Source organism: Octodon degus, unplaced genomic scaffold, assembly GCF_000260255.1.
Source record: "Octodon degus isolate 3935 unplaced genomic scaffold, OctDeg1.0 scaffold00013, whole genome shotgun sequence".
NCBI lineage: Eukaryota > Metazoa > Chordata > Mammalia > Rodentia > Octodontidae > Octodon > Octodon degus.
The window spans coordinates 27,151,828-27,176,265 of record NW_004524589.1 but is presented as its reverse complement, the minus strand read 5'-3'; the positions used below and the strand labels follow the sequence as shown (position 1 = coordinate 27,176,265).

The following is a 24,438-nucleotide window of genomic DNA, read 5'->3' as shown; positions in this document are numbered from 1 at the left end:
AAATAGATAGTTCATTTTATGTCAAATGTAAAAATTACCTTAAAATAAAGAAAAAATATGACAAAGAAATTCAAATCTATTAGGAGAACACTGTCTCTCTTTCTTTCCTCCTTCACCTTATACCCTAGTTCAGGGAAGGAGGGAACTATAGTTCAGACGGAGAAGGAGCAGAGAAAGGGAAAGGGACAGAGACAGAGACAGAAAGAGAAAGGGAAAGGGACAGAGACAGACAGAGAGGGAGAGAGAAAGAGAACAAGAGAAAGAGGGAGAGAGCAAGAGGGCGGAGGGACAGGGAGAGAGACTGATTCACACAACACATGAGAAACTTGGTCAGGAAATGAGACATCTTATCTTTGGGTTGGCTATAAATGAGGACCAATAACCTGGGTCTGCAACACTCTCTGCGATAACTGCCTTTACAAATGAAATTTTGACTTCTTCACAGCTTAGCGACATGAAGACACTATCAGTAGACCTGCATTTCTGTGCAATATGAAGGGTAGCAAAAGATTTCAACATCTGACATGGGAAAATGAACAACTGATAAATAATCTTTGAAATGTTCTCTCAACACAAGGCGACATTCTTGATGTTGATTTACATTTTTATTATTGTTTACTCTCCGCAGACTAAAAGTATTACTAAACACAGTAAACCAAAGTAAAAAGCCATCAATAACAAGGAAAAGTGTCTTTTTAAAATATCTGATTCTTTTAAAAATCAAATTATGCTTGTGAAATTAACTGTGTGCTTGTCAATAATTTGGAATCTTTGAGAAATATTTATAGCCTTAATAATATCTTCATAAATAATTAAGGAGAAGAAAAATGTCCTGATCATATTGAATGAAGATCTGCTTCTAAAATAAAACAAAATACCAATTCCAGCAACCTGAGTTTCTAAGAGTAAATAGCTGAATAATCCTCAAGTCTATGATTGCAGCTATGTGGCAAGAAAAGAAATGAAGAAACATCACTCAGATTATAAAATGAAATATAAAGTACCAATGTAAAATTAATTTTGTAGATTCAAAATAAAACTGATATAATACTTAAAATGAAAAAATGTATAAGTTCCTGCCATATATTATCATAAAAATGTTAACAGTGTACCTCATATTAATGTTACTGAAAATATAAAAGTTTAAATGTATCACTAAATGGAGCCATTAAAATTCAACCATACTATTTATGTTTAAATTTTTTCCAGTACAAATAAGGCTGTTGAAGTTATAGACATAGGTATTTAATGTGAAAAATTTGAGGAACTATGAAATAAAATTGCATAAATAAAGAGTGTCTAATTGTCTGATTCCTTAAATATCAGAACATTGGCCTAACAAATCTGAGTACTTCAAGGTTACTTACAATAACTGTAGTAAGCTATAATAAAACTGATAAAGTATACTAAATATTTTATGCAATAATATTAATTTCATAAAGTATAAAATGATATTTAGAAAATAACATATCATCATCAAGATATTAATAATTCATTATAACATACAGTCTATTGCATAACACTGATTAGAATTTGGTTAAGAAAACTTTTTAAGAAACATTACAATATGTATTTTTGCATCTTTAAGACAATAATGTGTACCTATGATATAAATTTTCTTTATAAATGGCATCCAGGGGTCTTAATTTGTGAATAATGTATTACTAAGATTTTCAATTAAAATTTGAAACACTTTCATTAATCATGCAATCAAAAATAAAGTGATAATAATTATCACATATTCTACTCATGAGATAATGAGAGAGACTTAGAAAACCTCACACAGAAAGTTCTACAGCAAATATGCCTACTGGACAAACATGATGAGCTCCTTCTGTGATTCTGTGGGCTACAGAAGATTAAAATGAAGTCACAGGAATAGCTTTTTTTTCTTCAAGAGAGTGCTTTGATGCTGATTTCACTTTCCACAGAGTATCTGAAATTAATACATATTACTTCGCTTATGTTTGCGTAGACTTCACTTAGCAAGCTCTTTCTCTTTTTGCTTTTGATAGTTTTCTGAGTCACACAAACTTCAAGAAATTTTATTATGACTATATATGTATAAATATTAATAAGCCTTCTTGAGGTATTTCTTAAAAGTAGTTTGAATAATCATTTTACACACATCTTTCAATTTACCAAACCAAGTATATTTTATTTTGTTAAAGAGTTCCTTTAGATAACAAGTGAAAGTTTTGAACCAAAATTCTGATAGAACATGGCTAACCATAGTCATTCATGTAATAAAATATCATTTTCTTCACATGATTAATGTTTATTTTATTTGATAAAGTTACTCACAGTTATGTCATTTTGAAAGAAAATGAATAAGACCAATGTATTGATTGGTTCCTTACTAACTTTGTGGTAGCTAAACATTTGAGAACTTTAGATCTAAATAAATTTATCTTCCCAGAAAATCAGAAATTATTGTGACATAAGTCTAAAAAATACATGAAAACATCAAGAGTCGGAACTTCTAAAACCTTAGATACAAAGGCATATAGATAATTAAAGTTATATAACTTATTCATAGTTGTATCAGAAGTAGTCTTTTTGCAGTATAAAGAACAAGGCAGACCTCCTTTGGTTAAATATTGAATCTATAGACTGCTTCAGTAGAAAGTTTTTTATGCATTCTTTACGCTCTGAATCCCCAGGCTTAATGAAGGTACTTGCATAACTAACCTATTGATAGTCTGCATTGTAATAGCAAGAAAAAGACTACCTTGATAACCACTTGTATTAACCTGTGTCCTGATTACCTTTACCTAGTTGCTATTACTTAAAATATTCTGTTTCTATGGCAATGATGAACCAATATTCTTTCCTCAAATAATTGTGGCATGCACACAAGTGTACCCAACAGACTTGAGGAGTGTTTCTCCTGTATGAGACACAAGTTGGATGCTGGACTAGAGGGGTAACACTAAGACACAAATCACTTAGCCCTCAATATCTGAATGACCTTGATCTCTGGTTTTCTATTAAATTTTCCCCCATTTCAAAATCTATCAGCAAATCCAGTTCCCACAACCTCCAACACCATTTTCCTTTCGTTTTCAACTTCCTAGTCTAGGTCACTATCATTTATCTCCTAGAGATTTTAAATAGCATCTTAACTACTTTCTTTAATTCCAGCTCCCACTGAAATTACATAGTTGCAACACACACACACACACACACACACACACACACACAATTAGAATCACATTACTCTGGTTAAAGTCTTCAATGAATACTTATACAAAGGTCTTATCACTTGCCTTCATTCACCACCCCCTTCTTTTTGAGGTACAGGATCTCAGGATAAATCCTGAGGGGATTTCACTGACCTTATCAGACCCCAAAGTTACAACTCTTGTTGCATAGGTCCTGCTTTACCTTGATCTTAACCATCCAGCAGAAAAGTATAAAAACGAAGTATAAGAAGAAAAGCCATGCTGTTATGTTGAGCTGTAGGGGACTCAGGTCAACAATTTCTGACATTGCCAGTGAAGTGGAAGATCCAATACTATTATGGTCTACTGAACTCTTTTAGAATATTTTGCTGAGTTTACACACCTATAGTATTTAAATGATGGAACTTAATAAAAAAAGGGGATACATATGAATGCCCATTTTGTATCTGTGTATTCAAAGTAGTTAGGATAGATATATAGTTACATTCTCTTAATTAATAGAGGGATTTGTTCTAATGGTCTTTGTAAATAGGATATCAAGTCCACATCTTGTACAGCAATTAACCACTAAGAAGAATGTATGCAATGTGTTAATTATTGATACTGTCCTACCAATTTGGTTTGAAACTGTCTCATTGTTATTTGTTTCTCAATAAAATTATAGGAAAAAAAGAAAATTTTTAAAAAAGAAAAGAAAAAATGCCTTATTTTCACACTACAAGGCATTCAAAAAGAAAACAGAAAAAAAGGTCTTATCAGCAAAATCAAAGGCACCCAGAATCTACTTTTTCCTCACCTCCCAGCTATAATATGAGCATGTAATCTGGATCAAATTTTATGGCTCAACCAATAGGTTGCAAGTCAATCTCACTGGGCTTCAGGGCACTGACATGCTGTTTCTTTTACCTAAACTAAGACTCAAAATCCCTTCCTCTGGGATCTGCCATGATTTCCATTGGTTCCCCATCAGGCCTGAGTTTGTGCTACTAATGCAGATTCTCGGGGTCGCTTTATGATGCCTCCCTATTTTCCTCTGTATTATTGAGTCTTGAACCAACCTTATAGTGTTGTACTAACGTTGTAAGTTAAATACAAATCAATATGCAATGTGTAGAAAAGGAAACCATCAAGACTGTGGTTGGAGGTGAATTTGAAGAGCCAAGCCCTAGAGTGGAGACAAGATAGTGCTATCTGTGACCCTTCTGAGATAAGTACCAGCTTGAATATATTGCAATTAGCACCAGCTGGTCCAGGGAGCCCAGCCAGGCATCAGATGCCTCTGTGGGTGATCAGGACATCTGGGCTCATTCTCTCATCCCTTTCTAGAATGTCCTTTTTATTTTTCCTTTAGAAGCTATAGATAAGCTAAAATGAATGTTGTTCACCATTTTCCCTTGAGGCATGCCTCTGTTCTTCGTTGGAGCAATATTAACCAAGAATTATAGTTGTGTAGCCAATTAGTCTGATTGCAATTGGACCCATAGTTACCCAAGCTGTGATACTGACATACAAATTACCCCTGACAAGATCTTTGGTGGTCTACCACTCAGGACACACTCTGGAAATCTACGAGCTATTTTTCTTATTATCATTTTCCATAAAAGTTTCCTAATTTCCTTCTTTGATTCATGACTTCATTCTTTGAGGTTGTGAGATCATGAACTCAGTACCCATGGCAACAAAACTACACTCATAAACAAAGTACCACCTAATATTTGCTGGCTTCTTTGTGTACTGTTTACTTCTTTATTGCTGGTATCTTTCCTAAGGGTATAAACGCCACAGTAGCAAGGAATTTAGCATGACAAACTTTAACTTTTAAGTTTAGAACTGTGTTCCCTGTTCCATATTGTATTTTAAATTATCTGTTTAATCTGGAATACTTGTTCAGCAATTTGCCAATTACTAGAGATATGTAAAAGGTAAATTAAATGTTAAAAACTGAGGCAGGTCTGGTGGTGCATGCCTAGAATCTCAAGAGTCTGGGAGGCTGAGACAGGAGAAGCTCAAGTTTGGGCACAGCCTGGGCAACTTACCACATAGCCAGATCATGCCTCAAAAAAACTTGTATGAAGGACTGAGTACATAGCTCAGTGCCAAGGCATTAAGTTAAATACCTAGGAGCTGTGGATTTGGCTCAATGGCAGAATGCTTGCCTAGAATGCTGGAAACCCTGGGTTTGGTCCTCTGCACCAAAAACAAACAAAAATAAATAAATAAATAAACAAACCTTTCCTAACTTCACCACCTAATATCAGGAAAAGAATAAAAGGTAATATTTATAATATTCATTTTCCATGAAGTTCTTTCTCCTGAAACCATAGATGCATAGGTCTAGTTTTCCCTCATGAGATTCAGTATGGTTTGAACAAAAGCCCAAAACTCATTTTATGCATCTGATATGTCAACTTCTGAATGTGCAATGAATGAACCTGTTCCTAATACATCACCAAACTGCACCTCACAGTACACTACTGTTTCTTGACTTTTCAAGCTACGTACCTGATCCAGACCACTGAGCTTTGAGATATTTGTTCTGGTTTGTACTTAGGTGTTCCCCAAAGCCTCATGCAGTCATGGGGCAGCTGCTAGAGTCTATGATTAAGTTAGAGTGTAATGCCAGGACTATGGGTGTGAGTGTTACACCTGGCCCGCGGCCAGCAGCCTGAATACAACGTAAGAGAGATGAACTTGCTCTCTGCTGCCATTGTTGCTGCTACTGCTCCCTTTTGCTCTTTGCCGCCACCATAAATAGTTGTTTTCTACCACATGCCACTCTGCCTTAGAGCCAACTGAGCATAGACTGAAACTGCCACTAGCCGTGAACTAAATAAACTTTTCTGTCCTTCATTTATGTGTCAGGTATTTGCAAGGAAAGAAGAATAACTGAGACAATATTCCACCCTGATTTTTCCTGAGAGATAGAGAATATAAGGAATTATAGTAATCCTAAAGTTAAAAATGTAATTATTATTATTTTAAATGTATTTAGTATAGGGCCTTACTACGTAGTTGGGACTCATAGTAATTCTCCTGTTTTCAGCCTCCCAAGCTCTGGGATTACAGGCAGGCCCTACCGTACCCATTCCCAATTGTCCTCTCAGTGTGCCCTGGAGGTGGGACTGGCACAGCACACCTGGGATCGAACCCAGGTCCCTGTGTCTGCCTAAGCAGGCACCTTAGTCCACTGAGCTATCTGGCTGGCCCTTAAAAATGTAATTATTTGAACTGTAGGAGAAAATGCTTAATTACATGATGTCATCTTCAGTTTTACCATTTCATTGTGAAGAACTGTAGTTCAATCATGTGAGTGCTGTTTGTAGTGTTTTGTTGTCCTCAAAGGAAAAGCAATTTGTTGAAGCACAAGTGATTTTGGTTTTAGTGTGCGAAGAAGAGAGCAGGAAAGGATATCTTTGAAGGTCTTTTGACCTATATAAGAATGCTGGGCAAGAAAAGAGAGCATAGAGAATCTGCTTACACAGTCCTGTCATTGTGATTTCTACAGTAAGTTATGTGTTTCTCAACTATATATCCATTTGAGGTGAACACAGAACTCTCTGGCGAAATTTGAAGGTCACAGATGATGCACTTTGCTTGCCTCTGGGATGTTACTTACAACAGTGCAATTCTATAAGGCCAAGTGACCAAGCTAAACCTGACAGTGGTAAAGGAGACCTTGTGTCCAGACATGGAGATGGCACCTGAAGACCTGTAAGGAGAGGAAGTGGCCCTGGGGATGTGTGTGAAGCAATGGGCCTGGGTGGCTTCCTTTGACAGTGAATCTGTGGAACCACAATGGATGAAAAAGATGAGGCATATAAAATATGAGGCATATAAAATATTTGAATCTTCATATGGCTTCCCTAGGTACCAAAGAACAAGGTCAACTTACTATTGGTTCTGGAGCAAATTGGTTCTCCAGCAATTTATATGTAAAAGAATGACAAAGATTTAATTATTTGGCAGCTTTTTTTCACTCACAGATGAAAACTGCATTTCTGCTGGTCTATGGAAAGAAGCACTTAATGTTTTAATTTGCTGTCACCTATTTGCAATGGTTTCTCCCTTTTGTCTTCTTAATTTTTTATACATTTCTTTCTTTTTTTCTTTCTTCTTCCAATTTTACATGCATATATCTGGTAATATGAATAACTTCCTGGAAGACAACACTATGTATTACAACAAATACTGTGAAATTCATATTACTTTTTTAAATGGAAAATCTATATTGCTTGTACTTTTTGTTTTAATTCTAATTTCTACTCTCTTCAATAAATAGAAAAAAAATAACTTAAAAGAACACAAGAAGATTCCAACGTCTGGTTAAATCATACGTTTGTTGTGTTTCAAACTATTTTTTTTTTTACTTTTAAAAAAGATGAACATGATCAACAGAGTAACTGAAGAATTTAAGTCATTTCATGCAATTACAGGTATTTATGTTTAATCACTACATTATAAATAATTGTTTACTCCTTAATGTTACATCTTCACTTGTACTATAATTTTAATATTTTGCATAACATTTAAATATTCAAAATCTATATATTCAATGTGCAGGTATAGATGAAGTTATGATACTGCTAGCCATATAAAGGCTCTATTCAGAGGAACAAAACAGTGAAAAAATCATTTTCTCATTCACCATTCCATAGAAATGTTCTCATACCAGGTCTCACTGTTATTATTTTTATGTCAACTCGTGGTCTGCTTCTGTCTTGTGAACCCACATGTTCTATGGCCCGTAGAGATATTCACTGATGGATGCGCTTTGTATTCAGAAAAATGCTTTTCTTTGCTTCTTTACTATAAAGTTCACAAATGACAACCCAAGATTATGTTTTGCACATGTTTTCAGTTATGGATGATAAGAAATATTTCTTTGAAAGACCTACTCTGAACAAAGAAAAATCTAGAAACATTGCTTCAAATTAACTGTTTGACTCACAGCAAGAAATATGTAAGACAACTGGCTAATTAAAACTTACAATTTGCAGTATATTTAAAAACTCCTTGAAAATATTAATAGTAACCACAATCAATAAAAGAATTTACAGTAACAGAATAATATGCACAAATTCTCCAAGTAGATTTAGTTTCTTAATAGACTTTATATTTATTCTCATTCTTTTAAGATTGTATTATATTTATGTTTTATTTTTTAGCGAAATTAAACTTGAGCAAAATAAATTATGAGAAGGTCTAGTGTTTTACTATTACTTCTCTATTCAAGGAGAACTAAAACTTTTATAAAAGCTTAACAGTCAGTCAATACTTTTATGCAACGAAGTATCATCTTCATTGAAAGAAGAGTTGGAAAAGGAAGGGTGATGAAAAGAACGTAGTCATGAAAGAACTGATTCTATCTAAATGTTCTCTTCTATTTTCTAGATTGTAACACATTCAAAACAGACATAATTTAAAAGATCATGTTTTTAACCACATCATAAAATATTAGAAAATTCTCTGCAGTATGAACAAAATAATCCACCATTGGTTTAAGGTAAGCTTCATGGATTTATTCTTCTCTGTAATTTATTACCTATTACATAATGTGGTTACTTATAAAACAAATTCTCAAGGTAATATAATTGGAAAATATTTGACCCTAAAATATTGTGGCCCTAAAATAGATGCATTTCTGCTAATATAAAAGTAGATCTGGCCCATTTTATCATGCATTAGAGATTTTAATCAGGTAATCTACACAGCATCTGGAAACCTGAGCAGAGGCAAAGTCTGCTATAACAAAGGCACTGTAACAGTTCACCTTCAGTGAAGAACAATAATGCATTATTAAATTCACTTTCCTGCTCAGTGGTTACACTTAGCTGACCACAGCAAATTTGCTCTCTGCCTGGTCCTCACAACTTGGCAGAAAAATAGATTCTGTCACATTTAACGGGTTTAGAAAATGACAGGATGCCTCTTTTGTTTTAACTATAAACCATAATCTTTCAGAAGTAAATATAATTACAAATGCCTTTGATCATGTCATTCTTAGAACAGATATTATATGTGGGTTATCACAGAAGTGTATATCACCATAACTATCATTAATAAATAGAAATGATACTACATATCAAAAAATCCACATTTCTTATGGAACTTTCATTTTATATAACATCATAACTCTTAGAGCTCAGTAAGGATCATTCCAAAATCCTATACAGCTATGACCATTACAATAACCTGTGGGTTTTATCTTAATTTATGTTATTCATTAATATTAGTATAATTGGCCTAGTATAACATCATGTTTAGCAAATTGAGCTTTGACTTCTAAAAACTTCCTGAATTAATAATGAAAGAAATTTTAAAGTTTTTGAGTGAATAATCACCAAAATGAAAGATTGTTTACAATCTATTATCCATGAAGTCCCCTTCTTTTATACTCAGATATGTCCTATTAAAATATCAATGGCAAAAGAAATTCTATTATCCTGATCTGAAATATGGTTAAAATTGATTATCATCTTGTCTAACATTTGTTATGCACTTGGAAGAAAGCAGTATTCTGTAATTATGAGGTGTCTCAGTTTCCTAGACTTATTTTTATGAATGACAAGAACTGTGGTAATTTCTTACAGATAATAATGTGCAATGATAATTTTATTTATAAAAACATGATATCTAATTGTTCCATAAATTTTTACTTTTTACCACATTGCCAAGGGCTTACATGGGAATGAAAGATTGCTTCCTTACTTGATAAAGAGTATCAGTTACATAGAGAAGTATTTTTATAGCTTCTTGTAATGTCTGTAGACTCTTAAACTTTATTTTATGCTTCAGTCATTTCCCTTAAGCATGATTAGGAAAAAGGCATGGCTTGCCTTAATATTTAATTATTTTAATAAACTATGAAACACTTTCAAGAAAAAGGTAAATTTTTGAAAATAATCAAGTAAAAGTGTATTAGCTAAGTAGGATCTGAATATATTTTTCCTTTGTAAGACACATACTGAGCTTTCAATTTTAAATGTTTTGTTCCATAAGTCACATTATCTATGTAGAATTTTATTTGTAATATTTTATATCATTGATTATGTATAAATCATTTGATATTTTAAGCATTCTTCCATAATTAAATTGAAACAATACAAAGACATTAAAAATTTGCATTTTAGTGACAATGTTACATAGTACTAAGAGGTAATATTTTTAGTTAAAAATATAGCCTCCGGAATTTGCTTTAAAATTGATTTCAGTTATGTTGGTACTAGGGGTTCTAATTATTGTTTCTGAAGAATTCTATGCAGCTTTTTAAACATTTAAGATATTCTAGCTTACTATTTTTTAAAAACTTACTAATACTCATGGAAAAATTACTGATCCTTTCCAAGTTCTTTGTTACAGCATTAAAAATCTCAAAATTGTAAATTAAGTATAAAATGTAATGCAGTAGAGAGATGAACTCTACTGTATTACAGATGATTAAATAAGCTACTCCACCTTTACTAAGGAAACCCAAGACTCAACCATCTGAAGGCAAGTGTACCCTACATGGACAATAAGAACACATGTTGAGAAGGTTAGCATCCTGGCTACTTGTGCAAGTGGCAGTTATTCAATGCCTTATGAATGGCCTTAGAAGAATAAAGACAGCACAATGAGATTCATAAAGCAAGGGAATTACTGGAAAGCCTTGAGGAATGGGAAGCAATGCCCAAAACGATTTGTCCCTAATGCATTTGGCACACACTTTTTCCTTCTGGTGACTTCTTAAACTGAAAACTGAATTTAAGTTGGGAAGCAACATGGAATGTGTCTATGATGTCTGAAGGATTTAGGTACACTACAAGAAATTTACAACCATCTTAAAAAAATTTCATGATAGTAATGTTAACTTTGAATCATGTCTGCATGATACCCTGGAATCAGTACATGTGCCTCATTGAAGTCTTTTACAGATTTGAAATCTAAGAACTTCTAATATTTATATTTTTATAGATAATATCAACATAAGAAACAAAATATAGGCTTGATAAATAAAATCTTTAAAAATCTGAAAAAAATTAATTCAGAAGAAAAACTACTTCTCAAACTTCAAATACATAATACCTCTATTTCCATGAATAAATAGGGACAATTAAATTTCTGACCTATTTTTCAGCAGATAAATGGAACCTATATGTTTGATCAAATGCCCTGATCCTAATACAGTCATGAATAACCCACAAAATAACTAATTTAAATTTTGTAAAGTATGTAGATATATTACTAGCCTTAAATTGTATAGCTGTATGCATTTGGATTTTCTTTTAGGTTAAAATAAAGAGAGGCAATGCTAATTTGGAGAATGTAGTGCTATGGATCAACAAAAATCTTTTCCTGGGCCAGCCTGATAGCTCAGCAGATTAAAGCATATGCTTAGGTGGATGCAGGTCCTGGGTTCAAGCCTCGGTGTGCTGTGCAGTCCCCATTCCTGGAGTGTGCTGAGACAGAGACTGAGTCTGAACAAGGTGGCACATGCCTGTAATTCCAACATTTAGAAGGCTGAAAACAGGAGGATCACTATAAGTACAATCTGTGTAGTGAGGCCCTGTAGATCCTGTACTAAATATATCTTAAAAAATCTTTTCCTGACTAAACTTCAGCACAGCTCTTGTATCCAGTCATCTGCTTACCTGTAAATGATACTAAACCTCTGAGGAGTATTTTATCCTTCACTATAGGTTATTACTTAGCAATAGTTCTCTAGAAAAAAATCATGCCTTCTGTCTTAACATGATACTGACTTCCTGAATATAGTTCCCCTAGAATTGTTCCAGTGTTACCCCTAAAATACACATTACCTATGTCAGTTCTCCAAAGAGCAATATGTATAGAACTACATGTGTTGGGTATACATGACGAAATAGAAATCCTCTTGTGAAATGTATCAACAATAAAATGTAAGAAAAAAATACATGCAACATATGCTGCTTTTGTAATAAAGACTGTAACAAAGATTAAAATTGTAATAAAGATTACAATTTAGACATATTTTTAAGAAAACCTGCATATGACTATGCCTTCATTGCTATCAATTTTATTTAAATACTTCTTAATAATGTGTCTTAAAAACACATCTCATGTCTTCCTTTAAGTCTATGAATTCTCAGTAAAATGTTTGCCCCATGGTAAGAAACAACATATTGATGAACAAATGAACAAATGAAGAGAAAACTGCTTACATTTGCATTCTGCGATTTTACAGAAGTATATGAAATTATGTCCATAGGGCTATCCTATACTGGTGCTCTGTGTTCTTTGAGGTGCTACCATTTGTGTCAAAGCTAACAGATCACATACATCTTCCAGTTCTTTATCTAACACATTAGGGTGCACCAGTCTTTGTGACAGGTATGAAAAATTCAGTTGTAAATGATACCAGCCCAATCGCATGTCCTTCCAATCTGCAGTCTACTGAGTTATGATTCTTTTCAGGCCTTTCCAGATTCACTGTCAGCCTCCTGCTCTTGCTCTATGATCTGTGTGTTTTCAAGAGGTGTCTGGGTCTTGTGTATGGATCCCTTAATTAAACACCTTAGCAAATTGCTCAGATAGAGCACCAGCATGTGACAGCTGGGCTTCTACCATACGGCAGAGTCGATCACTGTATTATCGCTCCTCGTGTCTTAAATTACCCTATTCCTATGCACGGTTTTCTGATGAGACTTGGATAAGATACGACATGTACAACATAAATTTATAAAGGTGCAACAGGTTTTCTACTTTGTAACATCATTTTGTTATTTTTTAAGTACTGTAAGTCCAATTTTTAAACACTTAGAATTTAAGGTTAAGATATTATATCCTTTAAGAATTTCAAAACTTTAAGCAGGACTTGAGCACACAGAAGTCTAATCCTAATACTTTCATCTCTACACCTGTGCTAGAGCACACCCATGAATAAACTTTTCTGAGATGAATATAAATTTATTTTGTAAATTCAAGCTTTTTCACAATATCCCAAGGAAACTTCTACCATGATAAGGTATATAATAATGATAGCAATAAATAATACTGATCAAAATGTAGCAAAATGATAGAAACTAAAATAATTATGTATTTTTCATGCTCCACCAATAGCTTTGATATTTAATAGTCATCCCAATTTTATAATTATTACAAAGATAACATTGTTATAAAATTGTATTTAAACCTCTCTATATACTTGAAATGTGGAAAGGAAATGGAAAGAGAAGGAAAAAGTGATGACTCTGAGAAATATACACCTTGTCAATAATCTCAATTTCTTCTCAAATTCTGTTTTCGTTGAAAAATTTTAATATAGACCAAAAATAGTTCAGTTTTGCCTTCATTCAAGTGATAAACCATAGAGATAAATATAAATTTAAAGCTCATGGTCATCCTTATTTTTTAAGATATGGTATCTTGACTTTAACATATTACAATTAAGAAGATGTTTCTTGCATGAACTAGATAAAATATTATTCCCTGATTTTCTACAGCAAGATGCTCTGCTTTGAAACAGAGGCAGAAAAACATGCCAGGGTTTCTAAACCTAGACAAAGAGAGAAAAATGGCTAAAATTTCTTATACCTTCATCCATGTTAGGTGCTTCTCATAGATACTTGATTAGTGGAGGAATTTGCTTAAAGACTGATTCATAATGATGTTGGAAATAATATATTATTTAGTTTCAAAGTAATTTGGGAGCACATGGAAAATATGGATGTTTTTCTTAAATTCCCATCATGTGCTATAAAATTAAAAAAGACAATCTTACCAACTTTCTCCTCAAATCATGGTTTAGTCAAAGTTCACAAGATAGCTTGATTTACTTGTACAAAAGTATAAAATTCTCAAGCAACAGTAAGCAAAATTACTCTCTTACAAGAGAGACATGCAAAGAATAATACAGTTGGTTTTGCAGTGAGTTTGTGAGTTACACTTAAAAATCTGCATTGAGTATAAGTGATCACTTTTAGTATTTTTTAATAAATTTTTCTGTTAATCCAGAAGCCTAGCAATAGCAAAATCTTATTACAAATTAGAGATAAGCTGATGGAACACTAGTGTCTTTCTGTACCTAGTTAAGACAAAAGCAAAAAAAGTTGCTTTTAAGAATTTAGAAACATATTGAGCATTCATTCCTAAAGTTTAATCACCACTTAGGTAGACCTACATGCAATTACTTTTAAAAAGCATCTCTATACACAATATATTGCATATAATCAATTCAATGAACTATCAAGGCTATAAAGATTAAATAAGAAGGAGAAATATCATTAAAAAGCTCAGCTATGGTCTAAAAGTTAACTAAGCAAAGTGATCTAGTGAACAATCCTAATTAAAATGCCTGGTACAAACAAAGCTTAGGCAAAAAGCACTAAAAACAATTGAATACTTACTTTATTAATCTAATGAATCATGTATCATATCATTACAACTTTGTATATATCATTAATTTCATTCCTTTCACTTAAGCCTTTTATTGGGATTACTTCAGTTATTAGTTGGTCTAATGTATTGGTTACCTCTAAATCTCGCTCTACAATCTCTTCTTATCTTGTTGCATAAACCCTTGCGTGTTATTCAAATTGCTTCATTTATTATGATAGCTTCCCCGTGTAAATTGTGCTGACTGCTCGCCCTTGCACAGTCCTCATTAGACTAATGAAAACCTTCAAACGAAAAAACTAAACAACCTGCCAAATAAAGGTCTGAGGTTATTATGAAAATTACAACTCTGGGAGCTGGAAGAAGCTCTGTTCATTAATTCATGCTCAGCAAATTGCTAACTAATTTAGTTGCACTCCTCGGCATTAATGGATTATTTTATAAAAATGTTTTCCACAGCCCAAGACCTTTGGTGCATGCTTTTGAGAGGCTTGAATTCTAATCAACCTTAACAGTAAATTAGGAATGTAATATCTAAATAATAATTGGGATGGCATATGGAGGAAAATAGTGTTTAAAATCCCATGAAAGGTGCTTTTGGTTTTCGGCTTCATCTGTCAATTTCACAGTAGTTAAAACAATTGTACTTGTTTAATATTCTGAAACTGTAGCGTAAGATACTAGCAGTGACGGTAATGTAAAATTTTAAAGAAAATGTAAAATACAGCTTCTGCTGGAACAGAAGTAATTATGACATACAGAAATTGTTACATAAATCTCTGAGAACAGTTTGTCAAAAGGATAAGATTAAGTGGCACTAAGCATAGAAAAGTCAAAGGAAAACATTGTACTCCATTCTCAAAAATAGGTAGGCAATTATCTGTTTTAAAATATTCTCAAAATACCATCAGGTTATACTGTCTTTAAATATAATTGCCACTAGGTTCCACATCAACTTTTGATCTAAGGTGTCACATAAAACTCCTTCAAATTAGTTCCAGTATCTTTAGAATTTATCTAAGCTTTGCTATCATTTAATACATCCAGCAAACGAGGATGAATGAATGTGTTAAATCATCCCATCAATTTGATGGAGGAATTCAAACTGCTCCAAGCACAAGAGACAACAAGGCTATTACTCTGCTTCTTAACCCATAATGTAGCATTCAAAGTAAGATCACTCCATCATCTACCAAGTGAAAGTCGAGTTGTGTGCGTTGATGCTTATAGAAGGCACACCTGTGCACACAGGCTATTATAACACAGGCTGCAATGGAAGCAGGATGCAAAAATCGGGCAAACTGGAAAAGATATGTTACAGTGGCATTCCTTTAGCTTTCTCAAAATTGAAATATTTAGAGATTATTTCAGAACATGTTATTCATAGACAATGCTGTGGGTTTTTTAAGGTGAACAGCTTCATTTGTTTCTAGGAAAGTCAATATGAAGTTCTAAAATACATGCCACGCTGTAATTTAAATTTCAAACTGGAAAACTTATGAAGTAACCAGTTATAATGTATGCAATTATAACTGCTTTGTCATTTTAGTCTATAGAAACAGTATCATACACACTAAGTGAATATTTGCAGTCACAGCATTTTGAGTTTGTTATTCTTTTTGGTTACCAACAATAGCAAAGTTCTAATATGCTGAGTTGCTAAGGGTCATTTTCACAAACTTCTAAAAATCTAACCAGGGACTAGTAGACAACATTTTCATGTTCTTTGAGAAAAAAACATTAGCTTAAAACATTAAAATATACAAAACAAAAATAGTAGCAGCTCTAGTAAAAGCATTGGATTGAATGATAGTTTTTCAAAAGGAAGTCCTGATTAGTGTATATACAGCCAAATAGATGTATTGACTAATTTTCATATCATCTTTGATTTCCATACCAGACTATGTAAAATTTTAATGAGAAACTACCAAAATAAAGATAATTTCATGGTTAGAACACATGTTAATAAATTTCAGAATTAAAAAAATGAAAAAATTAACTACTTAATTCAAAGAATAAGTTGTCTAGTAAACATCCCACAGGACAGTTTTGTTTGAACGCTGAGAAAGATACTTCCATGACTACCAAAGGGGATAAAGAAAATAAATCTTATCAAACCAAAAATTCAAAATTTTCAAATAAAATTTTCCCAGGAGGAAAATACATTTTATCTGACCATGAGTAAAACCATAAAAATTATCAGTAAACGTTAAAATCATTTGATTTCCCAACTATCAAAAAATGTTCTAAAGGCCGGGGAGATGACTCAGTAGAATAAGTACTTGCCTGGCAAGTGCAAGGGCTTGAGTTCAATCCCTGGTTCCGCCAAAAAAAAAAAAAAAAATGTTCTAAAACTTAGAGAAGGCAGTTGGAAGATTAATTCAGGTAATCTATGTCAACTAATAATTCTATTTGTCAAATATATTCAGATTAACTATATGAAAATACACTGATGAAACATATAAAATTGAAATGTAGCTCACTTTACAAATATCACCTATGCCTGTTACACAGTATCTATACACATCAGAGAGATTGCCATTGCTTCTGACCTATTCCGCTGTAGCTCATTTTGTCTAATACCTGATTTACACAAACAAATACATTTGTTAATCCTTAAAGCATGCCTTATACAAATTTAGGCTTAATAAAATTACATTAACTAAATTAAAACTATTTTTAATAATTAAAAATTTAATGAAGCAATTACTTTCACAACTACTGATACACAAAATAACCAATTAATGCAGTTACTTTAGTAATTTTTTCACCCAAACTGGCACTTAACAATCTTGTGATAAACATACTCTTTACTATGATGGTTTCTAATTTCCCTCTTGAGATCTAGCATAAATCACGACATCTGCAATATTATGAATTATAAATAGATAATATGCTAAATCAGTGGTTTACACTATGTAACATATCCATAGCTAATTTGACAGTATTAATGGCTTCCACTGAATATTTATATGGGTCAAGCACTCCAGACATATAGGATCGCATTTAAAGATGAAAAGATAGCTATTGGATCCAGTAATGATGAACCCTGTGGTAGGTATGCAAAGAAAGGAGGAGACAAGGTGTGGTGGTGCATGCCTATAATCTTAGCACTTAAGAGTGGGAGGGAAGGCATAGGTGCAAGTTCAGGTATATATTTACTTCAAGGTCAACCGGTACCACACAGATTTTTTTTTGTCCCAAAAATCTCTGAATAAGGAACCAGCAAGATAACTCAGTGATCTAAAGCACCTGCTTAGGCACGCTTAGGCAACCGCAGGGATGGCAGTTGGTCTCCAGCACCACCTGCTGCACCAGCCCCACCCCCAGGGCAGGCTGAGCTGGCAATAAATAAATAAAGACAAAAGTTATAAGTTTTTTCCCGAAGGGTAGCTTTGGGCCAAATGCTTATTGGTAAGAGGCATACACTGCACATCTTAGTAGAGAGAAAAATAAAAGGAGGCCATTTTGAAAAGGACAGAGAATGTTCAAGAAACATGAAAGTTCAGTATGGCAGCACAGTCATCAAAATGCACTGGATTTTAAAAAGTAAGCATTAAAGAAAATTGCCCATAATTTATGAGCTGTTATACAACTTGTACAGTGAATATTTTCTTAAATTATGAATAAAATATTGCTACATGCTCTTTTCAAAGTTATGGTGCACATTATAATAATGCAGCAATATCTTAAGAAAGTCTCCCAAGAGCTATGGTATTACAAATGAAGATCACCAACTACTCTGGAGAGAGTTCTGAAGCCAAAAATGTGTTGCTGCCCCGTGTGATGCATCACAGAGCTTAAAGTATTGGCTGTAAGTTCAACACCTTTATTTCCCAATGCTCAAAACTGATGAGGCTTTAAAGTTACATATTTAGCTGATACATAGAAAGAATATTTCATAAGACGTTTCAAGATAAGCAGAGAAAATTTTATTTAAAAGATGTAACTAAAAAAGAAGCTAGATGTTAGAGAATTCTAAAACAAAATAATAATGGCCCTAAAACTAATGTTAGTATTATCAAGGCGCTTCACTTTATCAAAACACTTAAAACTAATGACAACTGACTTTCAGGCTATGTGCATCTTTGTAGTCACATGAAATGCCAGTGAGTCCAGAGATATTTGTATGTAATATTTATTATTAATTAGTGCAATGTTTAGAATTTTTAAGAAGCCATTCGTGAAGACTTAATTCTACTTTGAATGAAGTGAAAATTATTATGCTGTTATTGTTATGTACTGGTGAAGTACTAGGGATTGAAATCCAGACTTTCCTCTCTCCATCTCTTCACTGCTCTCCTTCTCCCTTCAATTCTGAGACAGGCTTTCACTAAGTCCTTAGACTTCTCAGGTTAAATTCCAACTTGCAATCCTCCTGCCTCAGCCTCCCAGTGTGCTGGTGTTACAGTCATGCACCAACGCAGTCATTTAGAATTTTAATAAAGGGAAGTATATGAAGAAAATATTCCAAAAGACTTTTCCACATACTTGAGAAGACTGATGAAATTGTTACCTTTTTTTTAAAAAAAATGCTTCAAAGTGTGGATTCTAAGAATGAATTATTAACAAAAGAGGAAAATCCAAAATGGCCCATTTGTTATCTACGTTACTACTTCTAGCGCTCTGTCTTCCACTTTAGTGCACCAAAATAAAAATAATTTATAGAAGGCTGTCAGACTTTGCAAATCCTGAACAATGCTCAACAAGCAGAAATGTTTTATGGCCTGAAGAAATCCCTTGAATTTCCTGCCTCTTCTCAAATTAGTCTGCTTCTAAACTTGTATCCTTTAGGACTGATCTTATTTCTTAAAAAAACAAAGAAAGGAAAAAGGCTTAAGTATGAAGTAACTTAAGCTACATATTTTAAAAATCTGTACAATTATACCAAAGAAAGAGGAGAAAATATTTTTCTACTTCATTTGCTTTCTTTCATATAACTAGATTTCAATGAATTTTTACTCATCAATTGTATCACTTTGTTTCGTTCCACTAAGACTAAACACATGGCTTTCTACTGAACTACGTGCCCAATCTCTTTTACATATTTGGCTTGATACATGGTCTTATTAATTTGCTAAAGCACGACTAGAACTTGAAATCCTCTTACCTTGATCTTCTAGATTACTAAGATTACAGGTATGCATTGCCATACCCATCTGAAATACTGAACCTTAAATTGAAAGACACTACTATATTTTAACTATTTAATTGTTAGTCTCAATAATAAATGTCTATCTTCTACAATAAGGAGAATGTGATATAAACTTATCTCTATTATACATTTAATTTTTCATGATTTAAAAATTAGATAAATCCTGTAATTAACAGATGTCCATGTTAAATTATAAGCAAGTTAAAAAATATGCACCAAAACATGTGGACAGTGGCAACAACTTGAAGAAAACTAAAAACTTATTATGCAGGAGAGAGTAACACTATAAATTAACATCACTGGATAAATATGTGTGGAGTAAACAGGGAGGTACAGCTTCAAGAAATTGTGAGCCCATTAATATAATTCAAATGACTATTATTACTCCCTATTTCATTATATTTAGACTGAAGGAAAACATTAGCAATGTTTTTAATTCCAGAAACCTCTAGAGAACCCAGGAAGTTTACCAAAAAATGGAAAACATTAAGATCATTTTTAAAAGAAATGATATGTGCCTTACCGAAGTTATTCTCAGCACACATCTGTGACAATCTTCTGATTGCAATTGAAGTTTATAACCTTAGAAACATTTCTGTTTACCTTGGGACAATAGAATTATGTGTCTATACTTGATAATAAACTAACATACTTTTCATTTTAAATTTGAATGTATTTTAGTTAAAATCCCCTTAGGCTCAAAAGCTTACTATGATTGTTCACTTTAGAATGAAGGCATTTTCTCAGCAGTTAGTATTTCCAAACTCTAAGGCCAATAAAGCCACTGGTCTTTAAGCTAGCAGTGATATATATATATATTATATATATATAATGGAATTGATAGGAATTGATAGCTATTGATAGGAATTGATAGCTATTTAATAATGAGAAAAACATAAAATGTTTAAAACCTACTGATGTTTAAGATTCCAGATCACAATGTTTTTCATCACATAAATGAATTTTATATCTATTTTTAGTATCAATGATTTCTTAAGAATTGCTGCCCATTGAATAATTTAGTTGGTAGGCAGCAAATTGTATACAAGAAGTTCAAGCATTAAATGCCATAAACATATAATTAATTTCTCTACAAATGTTTCTAAGTAAAGCTACTTGTTTAATACAGATATGAGTAGTGAGAAAGTTACAGGGCTATTATGAGGGACATGATAAATGCAGTCATGAATAAAAACAATTTTTAATTTAGTAGACTATCAATCTAGAAAACCCATGAATATTTACTCTTAATTCACTAACCTGAAAAGTAGATAAACACTTCATATAAGAGAAAGAGCATCATACAAAAGACACTAGAATGGTATCGAAACCTATTAAAATGTTCATGATTACATATTGACATTTAAAATTGATGACAGTTTTACACTTCTAAGTAGAATATTAATGAGTTATTTTCCTTTATTAAATATATATTAAAATGTTGGGAAATAACTGAACTCTGGTTAAGGCCCTTGTTCTGACAGTGAAATCCTTTACAAAATCTTGACATAATAAAGGATGCTACCATTATTATATCTTATACACATCTGCCTCCTGGTCAGAACGTTGTGCTACTTCCTATAAATATATTATATTCAACGTCAAATAATTCCACTAATTGCCTTGCTATTTGTCTGTAAATAATGTAATCTTCATATATTCTAAATCTTCTGTGAGAACCTTTCAGTAATTCAACTCTGACTGATATGCACCCCTAGAGTACTGTTTAGAATAAATGCAATACTTCATTGACTGCAAATTCAGTCTACTGGTGTATGTTCAAGAATGAAGGAACAATTACAGAAGAATTAGACAGAGGCTGTAGTAGAACTCTGTGTACAGGGACAAAAGAAAAACAAAAAGGAGGTCACTAGATCGAGCTGGTACTTCATTTTTTTAAAATGAAAATTTATGATAACAAACATATGACAAGTTAGATAATTAAATTTATGATCCATGAAAAAGTAATAGTTATAAAGATTATAGAGCAACTCAACCTTGAGTGTATGGTTGTTCCAAGTACTGCACCAAACTGTTTTTTCTTTAATGTATTTAGTACAAGGTCTACAGGGTCTCATTACACAGTTGGGACTCACAGTGATCCTCCTGTTCTCAGCGTCCCAAGCTCTGGGATTATAGGCATGTGCCACCATGCCCAGCCTCAGTCGCTGTCTCAGGGCATCCCTGGGGGCAGGGCCAGCAAGGCCCTCTGGGGATTGAACCCCAGTCCTAGTATCTCCCTAAGCAGGCACTTTAGTCTACTGAGCTATCTGGCCAACTCTCCTGCACCAAAAATTTTAATGAGATTCATTGTTCTACTGATGGTGTTGGTTGCATCTGAGGTATCCTCTCCACTATTTCTTAACTTATTTTTCATTCCCAGCCCTTCTCCATCAAAGTTTTAAAAAATAACTAAACCCTAATATTCTGACATCATTTGTATATCACAATTCATTTCCCTCACATGTAAATCATGCTTAACTGGAAAAATCAACATCCACAAAAACATTCAGAAAAAAAATGAGTCATAATTTTCTGTAGGGACCTAATTCTCTCCCTGACCCCTTTAGGGAACCACTGATTAACACATAGAGTCAAGTCTTATACTTAAATATTACTTAAAACTTTACCTCCTACAATACTTTATCACTGCTCATTTTCATTTTCACCCACTGCTATGTAAGGATTTTTAATAAATATAGAATGTGTAACTTTTTTGATGTTGAAAGGAGAGCTCATGAAAACATTACAATGAGATGTTTAGAGCCCAGCTGGGTAATAACATAATACCAAAACTTAAGTAATTAAGGAAGTTCTTTAATGCTGTTAATTCTCTACTATGTCTACATTTTAACCCATTAATACTGAGGGAGGATTGTTATTTTGTACCTGACATTCCATAAAGCAAATAATGTAATTTGTAGAAGCGCAGTATTTTCTCCCCAAGGGATTTGGCAAAGCTAGTGTCATATTGAATAAAACATGCTTTGCGTGCGCATTTTTTACTTTTTGTACATAGCTTTTCCTGGGGAATGATTATTCTTCTTTAGTCTCTCTTAAAGCACTTCTTCCTATTGAATAATTATTCAAATACCCAATCTTTAAATGTGTTTTGACAGTTGGTTAGTTGTGTTCTTTGTAGAACCATGGTCTCAAACATGTTTTTGTCGTTTACAGTGCTGGGCGTTGAACCCAGGCCTACTCAGGCAAGTGTTATCCCAACAAAGCTGTACCCCAGTCCCAAAAAACATAATTCTTCTTTTCATTATAATTATTTGAGATTTATATTCAAAAGGACAATTTTCATTTATAATGTTTGTAATAATTATTTTAAAATAAAAAGGTAGAGAGACTTCTATAGTCACAATTGAATACCTATAATTCCAAAATACACATTTATGTCTTTTAGTATAAATTTCAAGTATACATACTAAAATAATAGCAAAATTTCTTCCTAATGTTATTTCAAAAAATAAATGGTGAAAATATACATAAAATATATTGTTAGGTTTTGGGAAAAGGTTAAGTTGACACAGAAAAAATAGCGCATAAGTAGGAAACATAGATTCGCACAATCTGGGCTTTGCCATTTGTTGCATATACTTTTAAAAGAATTACTGGCCCACTCACTAATAAGACTGATTTATACTTCTTTATGGATTTAATAAAAATGTATCATTGAATCCAAAAAGACTGATAATAATCTTTCATATATTGTTCTCCTATCATTCAAAGTACAAGGATAGTGGCCTCGAAGGCACTAAGAAAGACAAAATGAAAATCTTCTGAAACTCAGAGATAAGAATTAAGACAAACATTTCTTTCTAAAGCATACTGAGAATCAGTTCTCACCTACCTTTTTATAAGAGAAAAGCCAAAATGCAGGAAGTTTTCATTCAAGCTTTTTATACGTTGAGCAGACTTACTTATTCATACCTAACACATTTTTAAAATGTTTTTGTGATATTATTTTTCATGATGCAGAACTATACTTTATTCTATAATCATGATCTAGTTCATATACTGAGCAGTAAGGAAAGGCCATGTAATATAAATTACCTTTTTCAATGTGCATCCTCTTGGACTCATGTGCCATGTCGTGACCAGCCACATCTCCCTCCTTTGGTCCAGGAAGTACGTTTGGTGATAACCCCATTAGCATCTGGTTCATGGACAGCCCATTCTGATGGACAGCTGCGCACGCCAAAGTGAAAGAGCGAGGGCCAAAACACCGCAACAGGAAAGATGCAGACAGTTCAAACTCTTTTAGACTCACAAGTAAATAAGATACAAATGATCTAAGTTCAAAATTGTGTCCTTCAATAGTAATTTATCCTTGAAATTATAATTATCCTATAATCAGTGACAACTGTGCTAATATTAAGGAGAAGCAGAAATATTGAAAACACTACCATTTTACTTTTTGTGTCACACAATAAAATATTTAATGGTTAGAATAGTTACAAATAAACATATTACTAGAACTATTACCAATGAAATAATCTTTTAATTTGGAGCATGAAATTCTCTCCTCAGGAAATAACTCCATAATTCTATTACAGCTACAATCTTATCATTAGAGTGCTATTTTGATGAGGTTTAAATTTAATAAATATATTGTAGTGCCCTGCAAGGGAAAATAAGAGTTTTCTACTAGTTAAGGCATTGCAAAATGGTCTCAATATACTTACATTCTTATTACATTGTGTTCTAATCAATAGAACACAAAGTGTAACAGGTATCAAA

General features: G+C 32.9%; 1 protein-coding gene across 1 annotated transcript in view; it reads right to left on the bottom strand.

Annotated features, from left to right (window-relative positions):
* Window positions 1–24,438, bottom strand: part of Dach1 (dachshund family transcription factor 1) — a 427,351-nt gene that overhangs the window by 97,454 nt on the left and 305,459 nt on the right. The window contains 1 exon segment of the mRNA XM_004626295.3: window positions 23,752–23,886. Coding sequence (XP_004626352.2) covers window positions 23,752–23,886 — 135 coding nt within the window.